At 38.6% G+C, this 21519-nt stretch overlaps 1 protein-coding gene across 1 annotated transcript in view; it reads left to right on the top strand.

The window, feature by feature from the left end:
- Positions 1 to 21519, top strand: part of SPOCK1 (SPARC (osteonectin), cwcv and kazal like domains proteoglycan 1) — a 272154-nt gene that overhangs the window by 149610 nt on the left and 101025 nt on the right. The window contains exon 4 of the mRNA XM_041397932.1: positions 5402 to 5516. Coding sequence (XP_041253866.1) covers positions 5402 to 5516 — 115 coding nt within the window. The remainder of the gene's footprint in view (positions 1 to 5401; positions 5517 to 21519) is intronic.

Here is a 21519-nt window from a genome sequence, read left to right as displayed (position 1 = left end):
CCTGCCCTTCCCTTCCCTGCCCAATTCCTGGCCCCTACAGCCAGGAACTGTGCTTTGCTTTTCCTGCCTGCTTGTGAAGTATAGCTGGAATCAAGTAACACATAATGATATTGAAATGCACACATATAATGTAATGCATCATTAATTGACTTAGTTTTATTATTGATCTCTTTTGTATTAAAATGCACACCAGGATCTTTGCATTGAAGGCAGCAGGTCTCATTTGCCATTTCATCATACCTCTCCAGCAGATGTTCTTTTCTTGTATAGTCAGAACAGTTCCAAGGCGATTGCATAAAAGCAACTGCTCTTGACATTGCATTATGCAGGAGTATTTTGTCATTGAGTGATCATAGTATTTATTGGCAGGCAATTTTAAATACAAACCCCCCCAATATTTACATAACACCATCTCTTTTTATTGTGCAGCTCATTTCAGCTTCACTAAACAGCTACATTTTGAAAATACTCTCTTCCCCTAAGGAATGGTCATAAAAACAGAATCAAGCTCATAAATCTTGTTGTGAACTAGTTGTACAGTTTCTGCAGGATTACACATCCATTGCTGTGAGACACTGAAAGTATTTATTTGTTATCACCCTTTTAAAGTCAAATGTGTGAAAAGCAAATTGGCTTTGTTGTGATTAACACAGTGACCCACTGGCAGAACATATGGAGCTACATCCTTACAGAGCAACTTCCCCATCTACTGCCATTGACTGAACTAAGATTTTCTTGCAAGTCGTAAATCTTTTTTTTATTGTGGTAATAAATAAAAATGTGAAATGTAATAGAAAAGTATCTCAAACACTGTTGGTGGGTCTTTTTCCAACACTGATTTATATTGCAAATCCACAGCTCTGGTGAATGGTGCAAGGAGGGGAAAGTGTGTTCAGTTCATAGGGGAAAATTCTCTGGTCTGCTGTGTGGAGCTGGCACAGAAAGAGGTTTGGAATGCAGTTGGTGTTTTTAGACCTTTTGGTATTGGAAAGCAATGTCACCTTATCATTAGGAGGTTTTTAGGAGGGTGATGCAATCCTGCAATCCCTGGTGTTTATCATCTACCAATTATTTTGGTCTCTCTCTGAGATTACCATAGAAGATTAATAGTTTTAAGAAAGAACTTAGGTTGCCCTGGATAATAAAAGCTTGACCAAAAAAAAAAAAAAAAAAAGGGCTAAAGGACAAGAATTCTGCACCTCTATTTACTTCTCCCCTTGCACTGTCAATTTGGGAAGAGACTTCTCAGCTCTGAGTACCAGGACAGCTTTCCAGAAAGCAAATGTCAGCAACAGAAACCTCTGGGTGTGAATTGAGGAAGAGTGCGATTCATGAGCCAAGATTAAATTTTTCTGATTTCCTACATTTTTCCAAGATAAAAATCTTCTGAAAATGGTTATACTGAGATGTCCAGTACTATATTTCAGGCAGCTGCCTCGTGGGGTGGATCCTTCTCTTGGAGACCCAGTATCCATGGGAAATTCTCAGAACATGAAACCATGGAGCCTGGGTTCAAAAAAATGATAGGGAGGATGACTGGAGTGGGCTTTCATCAAAGAATTTTTGTCCAAGTGAAACATTTAATTCCACTACTGGCTGGACACATATCTCCCTACATAAATGTTTAATGAATGCTCAGCCATTCTAAAGTGAGATTAATTAATCATATCAGTTTCACCTTCAGACTCAGCCTAAAGCAAAAGTGGGAAAATGTTCACATCTCAAAGCCAGGCTTAAGGTATTTTTGTTATTACTGTGAATCCAGAGCTGAGTGCAGACTCCCTGACACAGAGAAGGGATGGCTGTAGTTTTCCTTTCAAGCTGATAAAGTAATATCTTCTTGTCACTTTATTTATTTATTTGTACTCTTTAGCTCTTCATTTTCAAAGAGTTCATACTCATTGCTTTAGGACAAAAAACTGTAATGACAAATATGGTTGTTATGTTTCATCTTATTCCCAAGGGTGTGTTCTTCTTCCAATGATGAGCATCTGCTCCTAGTCATGTAGAAATCTGATTAACAAAGCATGATCTTTGATTAGCATATTTCAGAAATTGTTTCTTATTACAAGCTCTCCTTAGGGCTTGTGTTGCCTAGCAGTAGAACAACCTTCCAAATGTATTTAACATGTTGAGGAACTTTGCGGACATATGAATCCCTGCTTTGAACTTTCATGTTCATATGGATCATGTATTCTGCATAAGCGGGGAAAAAAAATCTCCAGAAATAACAATCCACATCATGGGGGTTTTGCTGTCTTCTGACAAAGTCCATACTTTGGCTTGTATTTAACAAACTACTGTTTTGAGCTGCATGTAAGGGCTGTTTGTAATGAATAATAAATGATGCTTCTGTTACATGTTCCATTTAAGGGTTTTCGTGAGGTTTTCCACCACTGGCCCTTTATATTAGGGAGGCTTTTGATGCCATGGATGTTGAAACTAATGACAATGAGATTGAATGCCTGTGGGTGAGAATTGAGGGGAAGGCCAACAAGGCTGACATCCTACTGGGTGTCTGTTACTGTCCACCCAACCAGGAAGAGTGGACAGCTCTACAAACAGCAGGAGAATGTTTCAGGATGATGAGCCCTTGTTCTTGTAGGTGACTTTAACTTACCAGACATCTGTTGGGAACTTCATACAGCAGAAAAGAGGCAGTCCAGGAAGTTTCTAGAGTGTGTGGAGGACAACTCTTTGTCACAGCTGGTGGGTGAGGCCACCAGCCACCAGTCCCAGTGAGGGACTGTGTTAGACCTGTTTTTTGCAAACAGAGATGAGCTGGTGGGAGTTGTGCTGGTTGGAGGCCGCTTGGGGCACAGTGATCATGAAATTATAGGGTCCTCGATACTTGGTGAAATCAGGAGGATTTATTGTCAACATTATTATTGTTCTCAGATTTTAGAAGCAAGTCACCAAGGTACAGAAAGTTGAGGCCTGATTTGTAAGGAAATGGTGGCTAGGATTTCCAACCACATCTTTTCCCATTGCTTTCCTTCCTGATGATTATTCAACAGTGTTTTTTCTTTTAGGATAGACAATTTTTAAATTGTGGAAAATATTGAAAGTTATGTTCCTTTTACCAGTAATGCATAGTGTGGTGCTATTTCAGAACTGCATGCATTTTTATTGCCTTGGAAGACCTAAATAGCTCCTGGAATGGATTCACCAATTAGAGTAAATTTTACTGTGAAAAAATGCTAAGTATTGTAGCTGTGCATGATGTCTCATAGACCATGTGGGCCTAAATTTTGCTCCTTGTTCATGCCAAACTAGTATTGACTTTCCAGGCTAAAGCTACATCCCCGCTCCTCAGGTTTTGGCTGATAGAACACTGAGCACAAGGCCAGGCTGTGCTCACCAGCAGCCCAGTGCTCCTGGCAGCTCTTAGCCCTGGGCTCCCAGCCAGTTTGCACAGTGATTTTTGTTGATGCAGCATTTTGCATCAAGGATGTGTCACCAGCAGAGCAAACAATGTGCATGGGCTCCAGCAACAGAGCAAGGCCAGATGCAAGCGAGCAAATGTTCTGGTCATTAAATTTGTGTGTGGATATGACCTTTGAACTTCCTGAGCCACTGAAACGATGGCGACCCTGCACACTCCAAGTGGTGCTCACTCATTAAAGGCTTTGCAGAAGGAGGGTGTTTCACTGGTTTGCAGTTTAAGAATATCCAGGTAGACAGCCAGCTCAGGAAACTGTGGATTGCCATTTAAATCCCTGTCAAAGATCTGCCCCAGCCCTTAACTCAGTCTCCAGTGAGAGTGAAGTAAGAGGATTAAGAAGGTGTCTCTCACTGTTTGTGTTCTGGGAATGTAAAGGGCAGGGAATCAGATACTTCTCATCTGTCTGGCTTAAAAAAGACACCAAAAGGCAGAAGCAAAACATCCCTAAAGAGCCTTGACAGCCTTTGGTCTTTCCAGTGGGACAGACCCTGTCTCCTCAAACACTGCCTATGTATTTTCCTAATGGCACCACATTCAATGTTGCTGCCTTATTGTTTATGGTGTAGGAAACAGATGGTCTTTTCTTCTTCCTTGTTCACTTCACCTCTTCTATCAGTTTTAATTGTTTAAAAGAAAAAGCTTTTAGCACTTTTGCTTTGTTTTTTACGATTTCCCCCTGTCTTGCACCAAAGGCATTCCAGTAAATACATATGCACCAGTGAAGCTTAATTGCCCATCACAAATGTGTAATGGGTGTTAATGTGGCAGGAGCTTGTAGCTGTGGCTGTTTAACCCAGCACAGAACAGCTGCAGTACTTCAGACCCGAAGGAAAACAGAAGAATCTTCTGTTTGTTGGAAATATATTTGCTCTCAGAGAAATCTGGTACATAGCAAACTGAAACTTCTTCGACTTCAAATAGTCTCCTTTGAAAGTTTTTCTGATTATTCAGTGGAAATTGGAAATGTTTATCTTAAAGGGCACATAAGAGCTTTACACCATCCTCAAAATGAAACCAAGAGTTGCCCATTTCCAAAAATGGACCAAGATGTGAGGAGATATGGAAGAGGGAAAATGGGATTTAAAGACATTGAACAGGAACAGAAGCCAAATCCATGGCAACAGAATGGCCAAAAAGAGCTCTAAAAATCACTTTTCAAACAAAAGTGAAATTTCTCTGTGTGACTGGTATGGCAGAGACTTTCCTTCTGACATGTTCACATAACCATGTTTTGAATACTTGTAATTCATTTTGGCAGAAAATGTCTTATCGCTGATTTTTAGAAACCTTCTTTTGTAGAAGAATGAATTTAGACAGATACCTTTCAAATGGGACAAGAGCCTGGACATGTTTGCTCTGAGATGGCAACTCATCGTGCTGTCTGATCCCAACTCTGACAGCACTGCTGGTGGTGAAGGTTGTTGTATGAAAGCCAGGATTATTTTGTTGTAGCTTTTCTACTCCAGCATTTTAAATACAGGGGATGCTTAGGTGTAAAAATTAAAAATAATCTCTAAAATATTATGCGTGTTTTACAGCAGCTGTGAAATTAAATTTATTAGCACTCTGCATTGTGTCAGTTATTAGTTAGCTTCTAAAATACTGGTCATTTTGTTATTTGAGTATATTTTATTCATACATAGCTTTTCTGTGAAATAAACAGCATGATATAGATTGTTAAACCAGAACTTCATCCCAAACTCTTATGTCTAATATTAATGTGAACACCAATTGGATCACTGTTCAGTAATGAGTCTTTAGGCTCTCCATCTATTTTTCTGTGTAAACTTCTCCACTTCCCATGCAGTCTGAAAACAGCAGCCCATGCTATAAAATATCAAAGTATTTGTTCACTCACATGTGGGAGTGTTTGTTCTAACCAGTTGTCATCTGCCTGCTGGGAGACCCCTCCGCATGCATTTCTCACTTTCTTTTTTTAATGTTTGATTTTTATAGCCCTTGATCCATCCAAAGATCCCTGCCTGAAGGTGAAGTGCAGCCCACACAAAGTGTGTGTCACCCACGACTACGAGACCGCGATTTGCGTGAGCCGCAAGCAGCTGGTGCACAGGTGAGGAGCCTTCCCCTTCCTCCCGGCTTGTGTGTCTGCCACAGACATCCAGAGTGGGAGAATACACCAAATGAGAAAACTCCAAAATTAATATTAAAACCCCCATCATTTTACAACATTCTTGTAAATTTTAATTTTGGTTAAAAAAAAATGTTTTATATTTCTAACTGAGGCTATTTAAAAAAGATGACCCAGAACATGCTGCATCCTGTGCTTGGGGTTGCAGAATTCTTTCCCAGTTCTGGAAGAACTTTCCCAGTTCTTCCCCCCAGAGAACATAATGCATATTTTTAAAACTGAAAACATGAAATATGAAAACACTGTGCCAGAAATATCTACACTTCTGATAACTTAATTAGAAGTAATTAACAGGAGATTAATAAAGTTTTTTTTTTAAATGTATCAAACGTCTGCTTAAATTTGCTAAAGAGCTAAAAAATGTTGGTGGAATTTTGTAGAGCAACTCCTTGAGAAGTCTCATAACTAGAGAAATCTCCAGATCAGATTGCTGAATGTCTGAATTAAGATCAAATGAACTAGCTAATGTGTTACAAGGCCAGGATGTTCAAATTAGACCACAGAACTTCACAGAGAGGAACCACAAATAGAAGAAGAAAAGCCTACTGATCATGGGTTGAGATATGTTACAACCAAGAATTGAGACATTTATAAACAAATGTTGAGGAAAAAACCCTAACTTTGCCCTATTTTGGAAGGAGAACCAGTAGAAGCAGTAGGGAAACTAGAGTTGAGTATCTCCAGAGCATGAGTGAAGACCCAGAATTAAACTGGAGGAATCAGCCCCTCCACCTGCCTGCAGATATATAACAGAATAAATCATGTGCTGCTGTAATGAGCAACTCTGAATGCTTGGTCTGCACTTTATGGAGAATACATTGTCTTGCTTTCATTATGTTTGAGTGATAAATCTGGGGATTGCTCTTCAGTTTCTCTCCCTGTTTAGTATGGAATAAAAAATTTGCCTGTAACACAACTCGGGTCCCCAGATGTTGTTGTCAGCCAGTATTGTAGTTCAGCAACTGTTTAAGCCAAACTAAATTCAGGATGATCTGATTCCCATGTACTGCATCTCATCTCACTGTCACCTGGTTGAGGAAACTAATCCTGTAATAAAAATTAGTCTTTGATTGATAATCCAAAGTTAATGGTATAATGTGCAGTGTGTTCAGTATTTAGTTTTCAGTATGGAATGATCCCTGGAAGGAAGTTAGGAGTCTGCTATGTGCAGTGCTTACACTCTAATGATACTTTTGGCATTACGTAGCTTATATTTTCTAGTGAGGATGGATTGAGACCTGGTTTAAATCCTTGCATTATATAGTAGTCCTTGTGATATATAGACATGGATGTTGAGCCAAATGCTTTCTGAGCTATTTCCAGTATTTAACATCTCCAAGGTTGTCAAAATGTTCAGAAGAATGGTGCAGAGGAGCTGAATATCCTTTCTTTGCAGAAAGCAAGCTGTGTTTCATGTGATCTCTCTATGATTCCTCCACTGCCTGTAGCTGTTTCAGCAAACCTTTGAGTAGCACTGTGACTATGGAGATTAATTGAAAAGTATTGAAAACTTACTTTGAAAATTATCCAAACAATTTCCAGCAAGTTTTGCAATGCTGAAAGAAATACTGCTGATACGTGACAATGGCACATATAACCCCACAGTGGTTTCATTCTCCAGGTACCCAGCTACCCTGGCCTCAGGGGGTACACAGGTCAAGGAGGGAAGGAACCAGGGCAAATTTTCTGTTGATTTGAATCAGTGGCATGACAGCCCCTGAAGGTTTTCATCTTCAGTCCCACAACATTCTGGTTTTTTTCTGTGCCTGAGCTGAATGCTGCTGTATATCTGACTCCAGTCATATTAAATACTGTGTTAATCAGGAGTAAACACATTAAAAGGGGTGGAGTTACACCTACGTAAAACCAGCAAAAATCTGAATATATTAGTGTGGGCACATGTAGTAACAATTACCAAATAAGACGGTGCTGTTGTGATTGTTTTGCACATCCGTGATGCTTTTGGATGTGCTCAGGAGGATTTTCCATTTCATGCATCATTATCAACTTGCTGCAGTGGCTTTACACAGGATGTTGGCTCAGCAAAAAGTAATCGAGAGCAATACCTTTGTTATTGCTGAGCCTCCCAGACAGAGCTGTGCTGGTTTGTGTCCCCTAGTGCCTGGCTGGCTGGAGAGCTGTGGTTTTTCCAGGCACAGTGTGCTGCAAACTCTGAAATCACTAGTGCCAGCACGATACCATTCCCATTTCATTTCCTTTCTGCTGGAATGCCTGCTTTTTAAACCACTGCAGGAGCTCAGTAGCAGTGTAGAAATTGAGTTGCATGGAAATGTGTTATTTAAACTACTCAGACCCTGCCCCAGGGCAGACTGATCTCCTGTGCAGCATCTGCATCCTCCTCCTTCTTTACTCCTTCTCCTCTGCACAGTCACCTCATGAGCAGCCCTGGGTCTTGAATCATAGCATGGTTTGGGTTGGAAGGGGCCTTAAAGGTCATCTAATTCCAACCTTCTGCCCTTTGGACCTACTGATACAATCAGTTGGTTCCCCAATTAACCTTGCTGTGTTTGTAGATTTTTTTTTCAGTCTCTTGTTCCTTTTCATACTGATTCTGAAAATAATTGGTTTTCATTTGTTTATTATGTACAATTCAGGGGAAAGGGCATAGCCCAAAGGGAACTTTGCAAAATAGCATCATTTGAATTCCTGTTAGTATATTTATCCATGTTAATTGTTTGTGTTTTATTTGTCTGTATTTTCTTGAAGAGCCTATCACGAGCAGAAAGATGGGAGAACCCAGACAATAACAGGGGAAAACCACTGGGTAGTTTATTCATTTTTTCTCTTTCTCTATGGGCATTAACCAACTAATTTTTCTAGTAAGCTGTTAGTACTTCAGAAGTTAAGGCAGAAGATGTCTGAGAGGTACTTCAGACAGATAATAGAGTTTTGTCAGCACATCCTGTCAGCACATGCTGTTTACAGTATGAATTGGACAGTACATTTAGAGAAAAGGCAAGACTGAGTTGTAATTCAAGAGTGTGAAAACGATAAATTTGGAGGTACTTTCTTACACGCTTAACAGTCCTTGTACTAGTGATAGAGTCTTGTGAAATCTTTTTGAGTGGATTAAAACCCCTTTCAATTTGGACATCTATGAGGAAAAGTCTTTATTGGTTCGGTTTTGCATGAAAGGCAGTAGTTAATGTCTCTCAAAGTTGTCTCATGCATTCTCAGTCCCATAATACTTTAAGCTGTTTGTGTCTGCTGGTGCTGACAGTGCAATGGATGGGAAGGAAAGATGCCACTCTTGGGCTCTTTTCAAAAGAACAGAATGAGAAGAGAGGATTGATGTGAAAATAATGGCCATATTAACATGTCCAGGGTTTACAGCTTTGTTCAGTCCATTTGACCAGCAACGACCAATTAGTTCATCACTGCAATGGAAGTCACTCACAAAGATAATCACACTGCTTCTCTGCTTCTCTGCTGTGTCTTAGAAATCCAGCTATTTACTCACTTTTTCTCCAGGACTTTTAAGGATAATGCTGCTGACTAAAGAGTCTACTACTGAGTTTCTCACTTTTTTTTTTAAGATCTGGACAAGTTCCCAGATAAAACATCTGTTCTTCTAAATTACGCGTCAAAACCTCGATCTGACCAGCGTGGCAGTGTTGGCAATTACCCTCACCCACGAGGAGCAGACAAATCTCCCTCTCTTTCTTTACAAATCCTGCAGCTGATACACCATTTCTGGTTAGGAAGGACCCTGTTCAAAACAAGTGAAGTAAAACATCCCCATATGTGAAATAGAGCATTTTTGTAGCATTGCTCTGGTTTGCCAGTGAGTGCTTTAAATTGTATCCAAAAGGGGGAGGCAAAGCAATCACTGCCAGGACATCAGTGACCCACCTGCTTTGGAGAACTGCTAGGAGTATTACAGAAAAATCTCTGACCACAGCAAATGCACTTTCAGGGATTTACTGAAAAGTTGTGCACATAAGCAAGGATTTGAAACAGTGCTATTCCTCAATGTCTATGATTACATCAACAATCACCTTCTAAAAGGAGCTAAAATAGGGCCTATAAACCCAACCCTGTTGCTTTGCAGTTCTCTCTGACATGTGTTTTTTCTTGTTTGCCCCACTGCTGATGCTAATGAGGGGTTGGCACAACACCAAGGGCTCTCCTGGGGGTTACAGCTTCCAGTACTGAAAACCCTGCTCCCACATTCCCAGGGCTCTGACTGATGCCATGGAGGGCTTGGTCCTCAGCTCATTTAATTCTGCCTGATTTATGTGGTAATGTTTATCAAAGCCTAAGGAGGTGAGAAATCCACAGGAGAACCAAACTTGGGTGATGATTAATTATCTTTGGATCAACTGATACCATCAGTTGGTTCCCCAGGTAACCTTGCTGTGTTCATAGCCCTTTTCTATTCTCTTCTTCCTTTTAACACTGATTCAGAAAATAATCGTTGTTCATTTGTGTGTTGTGTACATTTCAGGGGAAAAAGCATAGCCCAAAGGGTACTTTACATGAATCATAGAATCACAGAATCACAGAATATGCTGAGTTGGAAGGGACTTGTCAAGAACATTGAGTCCAATTCCCAGCCCTACACAGGACACCCCAAGAATCCCACCACGTGCCTGAGAGAATTGTCCCAATACTCCTTGAACTCTGTCAGGCTTGATACTGTGACCATTTCCCTGGGGAGCCTGTTCCAGTGCCCAAACTTCTCCTGATATCCAACCTAAACCTCTAAATATCATAATTATTTTCTGCATCTTCAGTGGTCTTGGTGAATTCTGGGATGAATTCACAGTTATGAGTTATTTTTTGCTGCAGATTTATTTATGAGCATCAAATGAATTATTAATTCATTTGATTAATGTTTTCAGAATTAAGGGAAGAAAACTGTACAGTTCAGAGTGAAAAGAAAATCTTTTGACCATTGTTTTATTAAAAGAAAGCCATTTCAAATAGGTTGGATTTTTTTCCCAAATAACAATGCAACAATATTTACACATATCTGCAAAGTGATTTGAACTCTCTAAATCTGATTTTTTCTCGGGGAAAAAAAAGAAAAGAAAGAAAATGAATGTTTTTGTGAAAAACTTTTTATCTACCTCTATTGCTGAGTATTGATTAATCTACTGGCATAGATTTTTGCTTCAGAAGGAAGAGCATTGAAATATTTGATTAAACACAAAATCACAAGTCCAAATAGATTGCATTAAGTTTCTTTCAAGTAAAGCTATTGTACTGGGGAAATTGCCAGAATTTAGGCTTATTATTCCCAAGGGTAGCTCTGATAGAATCTTGGAGAGGTACTTTAATCCTCAGTGAATCAAAGTTCTAGACATGAACAGGATTGAGTAAATATTTGTTGCTCAGGGTATTTTTTTGTAAGTTGTTAACTCTAGTGCATTACTTTGTAAAGACTGTTATTCTTACTAACGTCCAATCCCCCACGGTACATTGCACAGTTTAACTGTGGCTCATGCTGTTTGTCCACAAATAGAAATGAGAAGCAGAAAAATCAAGGAGAGAGGGGCCTTTGAGGTCACAGCCAAGTGCAGTAGATAATGTGATGTGCAAGGAGTGTGTAAGTGATGTGTGCAAATCCTTGGAGGGAACTTGAAAGCTTTTAAAAGTATTTCATCTCCAGATTGCCTGACAGCAAAGGTACCTCCACTACAGCACAAGAGCTTGGGATTTTGCAACAGACAAATAACAGACACATGGAAATAAGGAATGTTTGTTTTGTTATGGAGTCCAAGTTGCCTTTTAATAAGACAGACATGGTGTGATGTGCCATCAATCTATTAGTGCTCAAGGAGACACTGACCATTAAGAGAGAACAACATACGAGTCTGGCACTATCCTTTATTCCCCATTACAGTTACTTCTAAAATTTTGATTATGAAAATTATGATCTAAGCTTGAACTCCCAAAGGTTAATAGCTTTTCCTCCAAGAGAGTCTCTATCATAACTGCCCAGGATTCAGTCCAAGGATGCTTGAATATTGGAACAGCACTCGCTGGTGTTAAAAGCAGATATTACTCTACTGAGCAGGGTCATTTGTCCACTGTAGGTCTCCCCCTCAAAGTGGTCTATTTCTCAGTTTCATCTCTGACTACATTAAATTGCTTTTAACTGAAGAGACCACGTGGAGAGGCTGTGGAGGAACTGGCTTTCATCCCACACGTTGATATGAGCTCACTCAGTTCTGAGCCTTCAGTGACCTACTTGCTGCCAGGGGTTTCTGCACAAACACCCTCCAGTTGATTACTTTCTGGAGGAAGTTGGCTATGGTGTGTCCTCACAACAGATGAGAATTCATGTTCTTTTTAGGCTGTTTTCTGTCTTTCCCAAGCTCTAGGTATGCTGTTCACTTTGGTGTATTTGGAAACTCAGAGGTAAAAGACCCCTGAACAATTCAGAAACTTAGGAAAGATCTTCCTTGACTTTAAATCAAAGATGAATGCAGTCATCTTTAAATTCATATTGGATTACTGACTCAAAGCAAAAAGAGCTCAAATTTTACCATGCATTTTGGTATTTCCATGAATTTCCAAATTTCTACAGAAAAATGTACACATGAAAAACCATGGTCAGGCAGAGCACAGATATCTCCCATGGGAATTGCACAAGATTGTCACCAATAGCCTGAACTTTCTGCATCCCAAGGCCAGTTAGCCACTCTGCTTGTCTCTCCACAGAGCTGGCTCATGCTCCAGCAGCTTTAGACCTCATTAGAGTAGTGCAAGGTGATGGGCTCTTCCTGGACATGAGTAATTTTTGAAATATATGGTAATGCACAGCTCTCTTGTAACAGATTTTAGAATGTGCCCTCATCCCTGTCTGCACTGGCCATGCCAGGAGATGAAGTTGTTCTTGCTGTCAGCAGGGGGTTCAGGGTATTTTACTCACAGCCACCAAGCACCAGGCTGCTGTGTGAGCATCTCACTGCTGAGGTCAATGGCTTTTACCCTGCAGCTCCTGCCTCACTGTGCTCTGCTTTCCCCTGAGGCTGCTGCAAGCACAAAGGAAGCACAGGGGGCATTCAGACAATCTCCTGCTGCGTTGCTCCTTTCAGACCAGTTTCGGAGCACTCACTGAAACACCTGATTACTTCTGGGTACCTTTGCTATCATCAGAGCGTTTTTATATTGAACAAAATGAGAAAATAACTTCTTTTTCTGCACTTTAATTAGCACTTATAAATAGTTTTTGCATTTAAAGATACTATAACTGAATGGGTTGAATACCTCTTTGTAATATTCCTGCTCTTAATATTTCTAGTTGTACGCTTTTGGCAGTATATGAAAATGGACTAGAAGTGACTTCTTGGACCATTGAGTCTAATCCCTCTGCAAAAGTATAAAATAAACTTTTTCAGAAGCCTATCAAGTTCTGTCTTAAAGATAATGGTTTTTTGCCTCCTATACTCCATTGGACAAATCCTGAATATCTAAATTTTTGCGTTGGAAACCTGCTAATATCTAGCTTAAGTTTATTCAAATCCAGCTAAAACTTCTGGAGTTTTCCTAAATGGTTCCTCAGTATTTATTTTGAAACAATGACCTTCTGTTGTTTTGCTGGATTTGGCAAATGTTCATAGTATTTTCTTATAAATCAAGCTCTCTTAGAAAGACATTCCTCTTTCTTGTTTCAGTTTTCCTTTGTAGCAGAGATCGTTGGGTTTGGCTGCTGAGATCAGTAAAGAAAGAAACCCAAAATAATAATTTTGTCTTCTTGCTGTTTAAATTCTTTTTAGATCTTTGGCTTTGCAGTGACTCTGAGTCATCAAAAAAGATGTTAAGATTTTAATCTTTATTTTTTTTAATTAATCCCCTGTTCTATTCATGCCTGCTTTAAACCTCTGATGATTCTTCCATCAGCCCTGTTGGATTGTGTGCAGCTTGGAAGTCCTTATTCCAGCTGGGCTTTCACCTGAGCTTTCTGGAGAACAGCTCTGGCTTTGACACTTTGTGATCTCTAAATTGATATATATGGTAAATACATCTGCAGTTTGCTGCTTTAAGCACTGCACATAACATTCTGTATTAGTTTCATCCTTCATAGAAAGACACACTAATTACTTTTTTCTGTAATGTAAAACTCTTTTTTTATTAACATTTTTTTATTAACAAAAGGGGGCTGGGGAAAGAGTTTGAAATAAATGCCATACCTAGTTCGGTATTACATACAAACTATGTATAAAATGCAGTGTTTAGAGCTCTGAGCTCTGACTAATATGTCAGCTAATGTATAATGATAGAAAATGCATGTCTGAAAGTTAATCTGTGAATGTAAGTTTGTGCAGCAGATTCATGGGAAACACAGTCCAGCAGGAAAACTTAAATATATGAAAGGTAAAACAAGGGCAACATCATGTTTGTTCTTCAATGGTTTTACTGTTTCAGTGGGTTCTTTTGGAGACTGCAGAATTGGTCATATATAAAACTTTTGGCATAGCTCTTATCAGCTTACTAAGAGCCACCATCCAAAGCTAAGTTAGCATCCAAAAGTTCCTGTTTCCCTCAGGATATCTGGAAGAAGGCAGAGTTAAAAGTTCAGTCACCTCCTCCATGGCATTTCTCTGTTCCTGACTTGGACTGTGAGCTGTTGATAGCATAAGGGATGTTGGCTTTTTTGTTGTTTGTAAAGCTCCTCTTGCTCACTTTAAAGTGAGCAAGAAATGAAAACAGTAATTGGTATAAATGTCATCTGCTTGGCAAATGTCATGAGATTTGCCAACAAATGAATAGTGAACAAGTGAATAAAATTGGAAGGGGTTCACTGCCTCTGAATCCTCATTCTCTAAGAAGCTGTTAGGCTTTGCATATGGAGTAGCCTCATAATTCTTGGATTTTCAATGCTTTTTCAATCAATCTTCTTACATCATCATCACTGTCATGAAAATACAAACAGGTTGGTGTAAGAGGATGTGGGGTCCAGGAGGGCAGTTCCACACTCTTAGGATTCCTGGCAGCAGCACTACATTTCACCATTTCACCATGGTCTTGGTGGTCACATGGGAGTAGTTTTGCTTGGGCTGTTGTCTGACTTCTTCTATGACTACATTAATCCTCACGTGACTTTGAATCTGCAATATTTTTGGGTTTATCACAGCCCAGTAAGTTAAGGATGTATTTCCTGATTCACCTTCTTTGTATTTTTAATAAAATTTTTAACCATAGAATTGCTGGAAGCAAATTTGTGATAACGTTTAATATGTGCCTGTATTTTTGTTTTTTATCCCTATCTTAAATCTGTTGAGTAATCCAGTCAGCAGTAAATTACTATTTAATGTTCACAAATGACCTCCAATGCACCAAAAAATTATTCTGTGTTTATACAATAATCTGTTTACTGGAGAGTCTAAATTTATTGCTGGTTTTTGCTGTAGAAGCCTCAGGACATAAATGTGTTCAGTGGAAGACTTTTTAGTGCTAATAAAAGCCATGCTTTTGTAAGATAGGGACTGATGTTTACAGTAAAGGAATTTTATTAAAGTTTTCCTTCAATTTCCAGCATCCTGTTATATTGGAAAAATGCTACACATGCAGCATTTAAAATCTGCATTTTGGTGAATGGCATACATTCCAGTTGCAGTCAATATTACAAACAATATACTTTGTATGAAATTTGCAAATTAGGCCTTAAAAATACTGCATTTCATTTGATGCTGGCCAGTTTGCTGCTTTTTCCAACCGTGTGTCTCCTGTGTGATGCAGACTCAACACACACAGCTTTTAAACCCACTAAAAACTGATCTTTATCGTTTGCAAAAGAGTCTTTATTTTACCTTTACTGAGATTTGCCAGTTATTGCTTCTGAAGCCTTTCCCTGGCAGTGAAAGGCACCAATAACAACGGGCTGAAATTCTGATCAGCTGGGTCAGAGTCTTCCACACCTCCTGCCTTGGGTAGTCACAGCTCTACCCACGTGTAGGGCTCTGCTGGGGGGAGCTTTGGCTCCTCCAAAGCTTGGAGTGGTTTCCAGCAGGGGTCTGCTAAATTTCACATCTCCTTCAACATCCTTCATTTCAGGCACAAAACTTCACTAGAAAAATGATGGAGCCATACTCAAGACTACCCTAAGGAATTCATCAACAAGCTTTCATTTTTGAGTTGAAGCTTGCAAAAAAGTTACACTGTGAAGATATTTCCACAGAGGTTTGCCCATTCCAAACTAGATTAACAACAAAGACGTGAATGTCAGCTAAAACATGAAATTGAAAAAGATAGTCTTTGGTGTTTGATCCCTTTCAGAGCCATGCAGTTCCATCTAATGGCACTCTTTTGAAAGGAATAGCATATGAAAACAATGAAAAGGAGCTTCTTGCATCCATCATTTTCTTATTTGGTACATGTTATGTTATCAAAATTAACTTTTAATCTATTACTTCCTGCTTCTTTAATATTTCAATTTCTATCATTCTCTTTCTATTAACAAGCTTATGATTACCTCCTTCATGCTTGGCCAGAGCTCATCGAGAGTTCTACCTACAGGTTTTCAATTTAGTCATTTTGTATCAGATTACTTCAACCAATGAACCACAGATGAAATTATTTATGGAAATGAGCCACCAAAGTACATTCTGCTCAAAGCTCTGTATGTAGGCAGTACTAAACATGATTAGAAATCAGCCCTAAATATTTTGCTTCTTTAAATGTGTTTGCTTAGGTATCACTGTTACATATAGAAAGGTGATGCTGAGCCATTCACCTTTTGGGCACATTACCTTAGGACTTTTGAAAGAATATTGCTTCTATCTCAAGGTTTAAGGCAGTCTTGTAATATATGATAATTTAATTCCCATTAACATCTTCTACATCTTGAGAGGTGGGGTAGAAAAAATCATGGGCATAAGAAAAATGTTCCTGCTCATTGCAGGGAGTTGGAATTGATGATGTTTTACAGGTCCCTTCCAACTGAAACTATTCTATGGTGTCTTTGATCTATATATTCATTCTCAGCTGCTTAACCAGCTACAGCATAGAGCTGTCTAAAATAAATAAATAAATAGGAAATATATCATGATAGATTCCATTACATTAATGGAGCATAATTACCACGAAATATTTTTACAGATCTGTGTTATTAAATCTTTGTGAAATAGCAGGGGCAGGAAGATTAACAAGTTTTCAAATTAGTTAAGAGAGAATTATCAAGCCTTCATTTTGTTATCACGTATTGCATTTATGTTCTCTACTTTCACAATGAAATCCTAAAAGTTCATTACAAGCAAATACAGAATGTTCAGTAACTGCAATTTTAAAAAAATCAAAAATTCTGGCACATCTCATGGAGTTATTTCCTACTCCAACTAGTGGTTAAAAAAAAAAAAAAAACATGAAATCTTGCACTACAGCCACTGCAGTCAGTGTAAAATTGCCACCTCTATGAAATCAAATATTGCAATTAGATAAAGTACTTAAAACTGTGGGGAATTTATTGTTCTTGGATTAGCTGTTAACTTTGTAGAATTCTCTCTGTAGCTTTTGCTCAGTTTGCACTCGACTCCCTGCTGAGATTTTTTTGAACATTGGAACATTTTGAGAAAGTGGAGGTAGAAATAAGCTCAAAATGAAAGCAAGCTTTCAGCTTTAAGCATTGAGTAGATGTGTTCTGGAGTCTTCTGACAAAATGGCTTTCCTGTCAATTCAACAAAACATTTTCTAGGAATGCAAAGAATAGTTCTTGACAAGAAAGTCTCTCACCTCACAAATGTGAGTAGGATGACAAAGAGACCTTGAATGTAGAATGTGAAAAAGAGAAGTTCAAGCCTTGTCACTCAGGTAGAATAGACTCCTGGATCTTCTTTGAGTGGTTATTGACTTCTCTTTCCCTGAAAGTCTGGAGGTTTTATTCCTTTCCTTTGGTGTTAATTGGAGAAGAGATTGATCTCTTCATTAATTATGCCAAATTCACCCAGTAGGCTGATGGTTGTGGCACTCAGCTGGCACTCAGGATTTACTGAGTCTCTGCTGCTGTTGTAAATAAAATCCACTCCCACGACTTCCTAGCACACCTTTGAGAAGTCAGTCAAATCAGAATGGTGTTGTCATCACCTCCTGTCTTCATGGAATGACAAATTTATTTCATGCTAAGCTTGTGAAGAGAGTCAGTAGCATATAGACAGCTCCAACTGACTCGAGTATTCAATTATCATTTGCACCTAGAGAAAGTAAAACATTATCTTTCATTATTATCTCTGGAGATGGAGTATGAATTTGCTCCTGGAAAAGTGTTGAGAGACATTTTTTCTTCTCTTTTCATTACTTGGAAGTGATCCAGCATTGCTGCTTTCATATTTTATTTCTAAAATGATAGCTATTAAACACAGTGTATTATGATTTGTGAAAGATGAAATCCTTTGCCTGGGTCTTCACTGGTTTCTGATGAATGCCAATGACTAGAAAAACATCTCTGGTCTCCTTTCTTTTCCATTTCCTGGGACAGTATATTTAATAAATAATAATATTGCAAAGTAGACTTTCCCAATAGCCGTAAACTTATCTTTTTTTCTGTGCATATGAAGAACAGGCAATTTCTATCATTACCTCTCTCCATAGTTCTCCAGGAAAAGCAGATGCTTCAGAGTGTTCTGAGGACTTGCTACTACACCTGCAGGATTCAGGAAGAGAAAAGCTCACAAATCGCTTAGTGATGTGATCACTCTAATTAATGCAGTGTTTTGCTTATATTTTATTTTAACTCCAGCAGCAAAACTTGTCATGAAATAAACATTCTCTGACAGTCACTGTGCTTTTCTCCTGTCTAGGTCTTCACTTTGAAAAGAAATTATTTTGTCCCTTAGAGAAGGCTTATGTTATCTCACACATCTCTATGAACACTCTCCTACACAATGTCATGCAGTTTTAAAATAAAGAACAATTTTGTATCTAGAGGCTCTTTTACAACCCTGTCAAATTTCAAAACTATGTTAATTTTCAAAAAAAGAAAAATACATCCGAGGGCTAAAATATGCTGTGCATTTCATTGAAATCTCAATTATTTTCACTGTATTTTTTGTCCTTCCTGCAACTGATTTTTTGAGGGGGTCATGGAAGGATGGTCACAACAGTTTTGACTTGGATTAGAAGAGTTTTCTACTACAGCCACAGTTCTGACCCAGACCGAATCAATAACCTGTAAATTTTTCAAGTAGCAACTCTACTAGAAAAGAATTGTAGAGGTCTTGCTGAATATATTTCAAGTATTGAAGTTATGTCACTCCTGCAAGTAAATCTTTACAAACTTTTTATTAACACTGTTCACATTCAGATTTAACATATTTTGTTCACAATTAAACATTCAGCCTGTCACGAATGTAGATTGCAGCCCTATGACTTCAGATTCTCTTGCAATTTTGTCAATTTTTCTTCTGTTTCCCCTTTTTTTTTCTTTTCACTGGCAAAAATTTTGAGCCTTTCAGTTTTTTTTTCTTACTAATATTAGTGAGAAACAATAGCATCTGCTTAGTTTTTTTATTGCAACTGTTACTGTCAGCTTTATTATGATCATATCTAGGAAAATGTTCTTTAATATATATGGGGAGTGACAGTAGGGAATTTTGCTTCACTGATTTATCTGGCCTCTAGCTTTAATCACCATGCAATCCATCTTCTTTTATGAAACAAAACAAACCATTCTGGTTAGTTGGTTGTTACAATCAGTGCTCCTCAACTGCGGAAAACTAATTAACCTTAGTAGTAAGACATAATGTGAGGTTTTTGTTAATTTGTTTAATGAGTTAAAAAGTCAGGTAAAGAGAGCTGTTTAAAAACAGATAAAAACATTAATGAAGATCCAAATCTGTTCCTCTAGTCTTGCATCCAGTCCCTTACCTTGCAGTTCAGCAGATAGAAACACAAGAAACTTACACATCTTCTGCTTCTTCTTTCCTCTTTTTTATAAATTCTGAATTTGTACCTTATTGGCATTTAAATAGATGGTTCATGTTGAACAAAAAGGACACTTTATAGTTTTGTTGCATCAATTATTCTGTCCATTATTCATTGCCCTATGTTGTAATGTGTGTGCCATTATTCTGGATAGCTTTAAATCTCTTTTAAGTCCTTTGACAGATTTTTGTAGTCTAAGCTACCCCAGTTTAGCCAGAGCCCAGGACTGCCAAGCTGAATTACACCTCGGTCATTCCTACTTAGCACCTCATCCATAGTTAATTTCTTGTGCCTCTGTGTTTTATCTGTGTATAAATTTTTCATTTGCAACAACACTTTATCTTAGCTCAGAAGTCTGGGGGTTTTGCTAATTAGTTCTTTCGTTAGTTCAGAAAATTTTGCTTCATTTTGAACCAGCTGCCTGCCTGTGTGACAGGTTCATGGTGCATTTAGAAACTCCTATGGATGAAACACAATGAGAGCTTTTTCATTTCAGAAAGAGTTTCACCCAGCCCTGTGCAGCACGCCAGAAATGTGAGTGCTGAAATGGAAACCCTGCCCTCCTCCCAGCCCAGGAGGGAGCTGCTCTGACACTGACACCTCAGGATCACCATCAAGATGAGATAAACTGGCTGCAGAGGCTTGTCAGGAAATACAAGCTGAAGTTTCAGTGCTGCTGATGTTCAGTGTTTAGAGGGCCCTCTGCTAAATTCCAAAAGGTAGAGGAAAAATGAGGATCAGTAGAGTGTGAATCTGAAGCACAGTTATCAATACAAAGAGCCAGCCTTACAGCTGCTATCATACAACCCTCAGAGGAAGATTTAATCAGCCTGTGTCTTCCTTCAGATGGAAGGAAATGGGCTTATGAAGAAGGAATCTCAGAGCATATAAATTGGTTTTCAGCTCTGGAAAGAAACAAACTCATATTTTGTATTTTACCTTTGCAAATACGTCCTGCCCTCACCAAAAGTATAATTTACTAATTAGCTCTAAATGTAAAAGTACATTTGTACCCTAAGTAGTGTACAGACAGAAAATAAGAGAAGAATAGATTGTAAACAAATGAAATGAGAGAATGATTGCTTAGATAATCTGAAAGAATTTTAAGAAGATATAGGACATAGCTAAATTCATGATTGCCTCTTGGGCATTGTGGAAAGCAGAAAGATAATGTGCTCTGGTTTGCAGCTGGGAAAGGGAGGATATGGTTAAAGAACAAATCCAGATAACAAATGTGACAGGGAAATAGCAGCTGAAAAAGTAGGATGATGTGGGAAGAAATACAGGATATTTGGTCTTGACACAGTGAGTTTCTAATGTGGACAAGATGTTCCTGAGAGGAAATGGCAATAATAGTGCAAAGAGATGGAAGGATAAGCCAGAGAGGACACCTGTAAACTTTCTCAGACTTCCAAGGACTCAAGCGTAGAAGGGGAAGAAGACTAAACTATTACAGGTAAAGCGCCAAAATGACATTGAGATACAATTTAGAGAGAATATAACACTTAATATGATACATCCTAGCAAGAGGAAAAGAACAGGCAGGAGTAGATGAAGAAATAACTGCTTCTCCTAGGGGCCTCATTTTTGAGGTTGAATGAAGCAGAAGAAGGTTTCAGAAGTAGGAGGGAAAAAGTGTGAGGAAAAGGAGATTGAGGGGGAGGATGTCAGGGCAAAGCAGTCAGGCTGAAAGATTAGAATCAAAATGTTTAAATACAGCAGTGAGTAAGAAAGGACACTGCAGTTTTTTCACAATTTTTATAAAATTTTCCTTAAAATAGCTGACCAGATCTTTGGAAAATAGGGCTAGAGGAAAAAGTCAGCTAAGCCAGTCAGGTAGAAGATAGACCAGAGTCTGAAGGATTTGAGAAACAGAAGTGTTTTTTGAAGAAATGCAGCAACTTTGGGGAAAAATAATAGCATTAATTTACAGTGATAAAGTATTAGTACAGTCCCAGATTTCTACCACAGCAGCAGAGAAACTGTGGAAAGAATAATAATGGAGTCCAAGGAATCAGTAGTGAGTAGCTGAAGTGAA

Source organism: Onychostruthus taczanowskii, unplaced genomic scaffold, assembly GCF_017590055.1.
Source record: "Onychostruthus taczanowskii isolate IOZ18803 unplaced genomic scaffold, ASM1759005v1 scaffold14, whole genome shotgun sequence".
NCBI classification, from domain to species: Eukaryota; Metazoa; Chordata; class Aves; order Passeriformes; family Passeridae; genus Onychostruthus; species Onychostruthus taczanowskii.
Note: the sequence above shows the minus strand (reverse complement) of the source record. Positions and strands in the feature narration are given on the sequence as shown.